The sequence below is a fragment of the Vicia villosa genome, unplaced genomic scaffold (assembly GCF_029867415.1).
Source record: "Vicia villosa cultivar HV-30 ecotype Madison, WI unplaced genomic scaffold, Vvil1.0 ctg.000004F_1_1_1, whole genome shotgun sequence".
Taxonomy (NCBI): Eukaryota; Viridiplantae; Streptophyta; class Magnoliopsida; order Fabales; family Fabaceae; genus Vicia; species Vicia villosa.
Genome location: NW_026704934.1, coordinates 23,332 through 26,775, shown reverse-complemented (window position 1 = coordinate 26,775; position 3,444 = coordinate 23,332). Strand labels below are relative to the sequence as shown.

The 3,444-nt window shown below is 32.3% G+C and overlaps 1 protein-coding gene across 1 annotated transcript; it reads left to right on the top strand.

Annotated features, from left to right (window-relative positions):
* LOC131621361 (factor of DNA methylation 4-like) lies at nucleotides 1-1,121 on the top strand. Its single transcript, XM_058892401.1, has 2 exons — nucleotides 1-972; nucleotides 1,059-1,121. Exons 1-2 carry the CDS (start codon nucleotides 1-3, stop codon nucleotides 1,119-1,121), a joined length of 1,035 nt encoding a protein of 344 aa, XP_058748384.1.
* Nucleotides 1,122-3,444: the final 2,323 nt, after the last annotated feature.

Genomic DNA, 3,444 nt, shown 5'->3' with positions numbered 1-3,444 from the left:
ATGATGAACCGAAAAACAGAACATACCCGTGAATCTGATTTGGATTACTACCAGAGTAGATATTCCGAAGAGTTGAAAGATAATTACCATAAGCTCCAAATCTCCGACGCAACATTTCGGTGTCCGTTCTGTTACAACAAGGATTATTATTCTTTGACTGACCTTTTGAGACATGCTTCAAGGATTGTTGCTGACGTGCATGGAGAGACTGTGAAAGAAATTGCTAAACATTCTGTCCTTGTAAGGTATCTTGACTCTAAAATTTCTGAAAATAAGTCGAATGATATGAATGTTGATGATACTGTTAATGCTGCTGAAGATGAGTTGTTTGTCTGGCCTTGGGTTGTAGTTCTGGCTAACAATGTTGCAAAATTTGACCCAAAGTCTGGTGAGTATTTAAGGAAGAGTAAAAAGGATATTCAGGAGGAACTGCTTGCGAAAGGGTTTCAGCCGCTGAATGTTACACCAAAGTGGACTAGTGGAGGGCAAACAGAGTTTGTGATAGTTGAATTTGGAACAGAATGGAATGCTTTCACCAATGCTTTCAAACTAGAAAGAAGATTTGAAGAAGAACATTGTGGTAAGAGAGATTACTTTGGTTTAGAGAAGCAAGAGCGAGGAGATAAACTTTTTGGGTGGATGGCACGTAGTGATGACTATAATTTAAGGGATATTGTTGGCAATCACCTCCGGAAAAAAGGGAATTTGAAAACTATTTCTGAAAAAGAAGCTGAGGATAAAAGGAAAGCCTTAAAGTTTGAATCTAGTTTGACAAACACTTTAAAGCAGAAGAAGAAGGAATTGGAAGAAATAACAAGAAAGTATGACGAGATCGTTGATATTAAGCCGGTTGCAGAGGCATCCAAGAGAAAGTTTTCTGATGAAGAGAATTGGAAAGCATCTAAGATTAAACTTGATGATGAAAGGAAAATGAAAGCATCTCAGTGGAATGATTATCAAGGGAATTCCAAGGTATAACTTGTAGAATTATGGTAGTTTATTTTCATGATGCCAACTGCATAATAGAAGACTAAGATTCTAATATATGATGCATGCAGGAGATATTAGATGAAAATGATGAAAAACAATGGAAGTTGTCCAAACAAAAGAAGGACTATTAAACTTCAGCAGACCAAAAATCAAAGTGAAAAGCTAAGCAATGAAGGATGCAATGCAAGTCATATAATTTTTTATGAAGTTTAGAAGAAAATCAAAAGGAATCTTGAGAAGTATTTAATAATATAATGATTATTATTGTATGAGTAAAAGTTATTGCTATATCTTTGAAATATATTTGGTTGTTTATTTCTTCTCAAATTAATCCCATCAAAATCTTTCAGTAGTATAAAAAACCCTGCAAAAATCTTTCAGTAGTATAAACCCTTGAATTAAATGTTAGTAGCAACATCCGAATTAAAAGATCATTCTGAGTTTAAAAAGTGAGTTATACCAAAAAGTATTTACTCAAATTAAATATTATTCTAATATGTAATAATATTATATTAAAATTTAAATAGTATCAGAAAAATGTCAATAAGGGTGACCTAACGTCTATAAAGATATCGTATCAATCTGATACTGAAAATTGTAGCACCAATTTATTTTGAAAATTTTGTTGAAACTTGGAAATGTCATCATAAAAGAAAATAGTCTAAATTTGGAGTGCGACTCAAGTAAAAGTAATTAATGGCTTCCGAATTAGTTAACATCACTGCTATAGAAAGAAATCACTAATTTTTTATATTGAATTTTTTTTTTTTGTATAAATTTATCAGTTACACACAAAGATGTACTAAAAGATACTACCTCCGGTCCTATTTATAAGAAAAAATTCTCTTTTTAGATACATTGAATAAGTAATGTATCCAGACAATATGTTGTCCAAATACATTATTGATTCAATGTATGTAGAAAGAGAATCTTTTCTTATATATGGGACCAGAGGGAGTAATAAAGATGTACTAAAAGAAGTTTCTAATAGCATCCGAAAGCATCTGAAATGAAAAATCGTATTGAGTTTAAATATGGTGTAAAGCAATGAGAATTTGAATTAGAAATTTAAAATGACACATACAAAATTTGGTGGAACAATGTATATATTCAATTAAACTAGTAATTGTACTCCTGTGATACCTGAAAAATGATCTTAATGAAAAATTAAAATAAAACTAAAATGTCGTGTATAGTAAGTGTTTCGTTATAAAACTTGAATTGGTTGGAGAATTACGATCAACATTGATGGATTTGAACTTCGGATGCGGAAGAAGAAGAGTTGATCAACAAGATTATTACTCCAATGTTCAAGTTAATATAAGTGAAGGAGAAGAGTGAATGGAATTGTGTACCTGAATTCTGTGCGCGTATCTATATATATTGGAGTGATTATAAGAAATCGTTATTTGCAAAGAAGTGTGTGATGTGAGAGCCATTGGATGCATCTTGGATTTGTATCACATGTACTCATCCTCAAGGTAGTCACCATACACTACGAGCAATTGATCGGTAAAATAGCAAGTGTACTATTTTGCCTCTTGTAATAATAAGGAAAATTCTCCGAATATCGATCTCAGGGCAGGGACTGCGTAGGAATAATGAGTTCAATTCGTGATTCAATTAAACAAAAACTTCAATTGGGTTTTGTTTGGTGATTATCACTTAGCGAAAAGTGAATAAGTAGTAAATGAAATTGACTCTTTAACAAATATAAGTAACATGTTAGGGATAGTGGATGATTTACTCTGTAACAACTCTAGACTTTCTATTGCAACAACTTATTTTCAATAATCAGTTACCGGTTCTTAAGGTTGTTTGATCCTAAGTCCTTAGTGAAAAAACCTTTGATCCTTCATCCTAAACCCTAAGTCCTTAGAAATTTATGATGAAATCAAGCAATTAAGTTATCAAGAATATCCGGTTGCTATACGGTACTCCTAGTCCTAGGTATTATCTATTATAGCATATTCTCATGAAAGCATTATCAATGGTGGTCTAACCTAAATGATAATCATACATCAATTCCAATTTGTCTGAAAGGAAAAGCGTTAAAAACATCAAGAGAATAAATTAACAACGAAAAAAGCATGATTGTTATTACAATTACAAACTCAGAGTTATTACAACGTGAAATCAGGGCCACCCCCTAGCATTGGGGGGTTTAGCTACTCATAGTATTCAAAGAAAACAAAATATGGAATAAAGACATTACAAGAAATCGGAGGAGATTGAATCTTCAATTGCTTTCGTTCAGGAAGATCTTCTTCTCTCCCAAACTCTTGCTTTCTCCAATCTTCTATCGTATTCTCTTCTCTCGTACGTCAAAAGTCAAAAGTCCTTTTCTCCTTCTCTGAATCACTTATTTATCCTCATAGGTTTTTTAGTCCAAGTAAAATATCAAATTTCCCTCTGGTTCTTTAAAAATCACCAAAACACAAAATTTCTGAAATC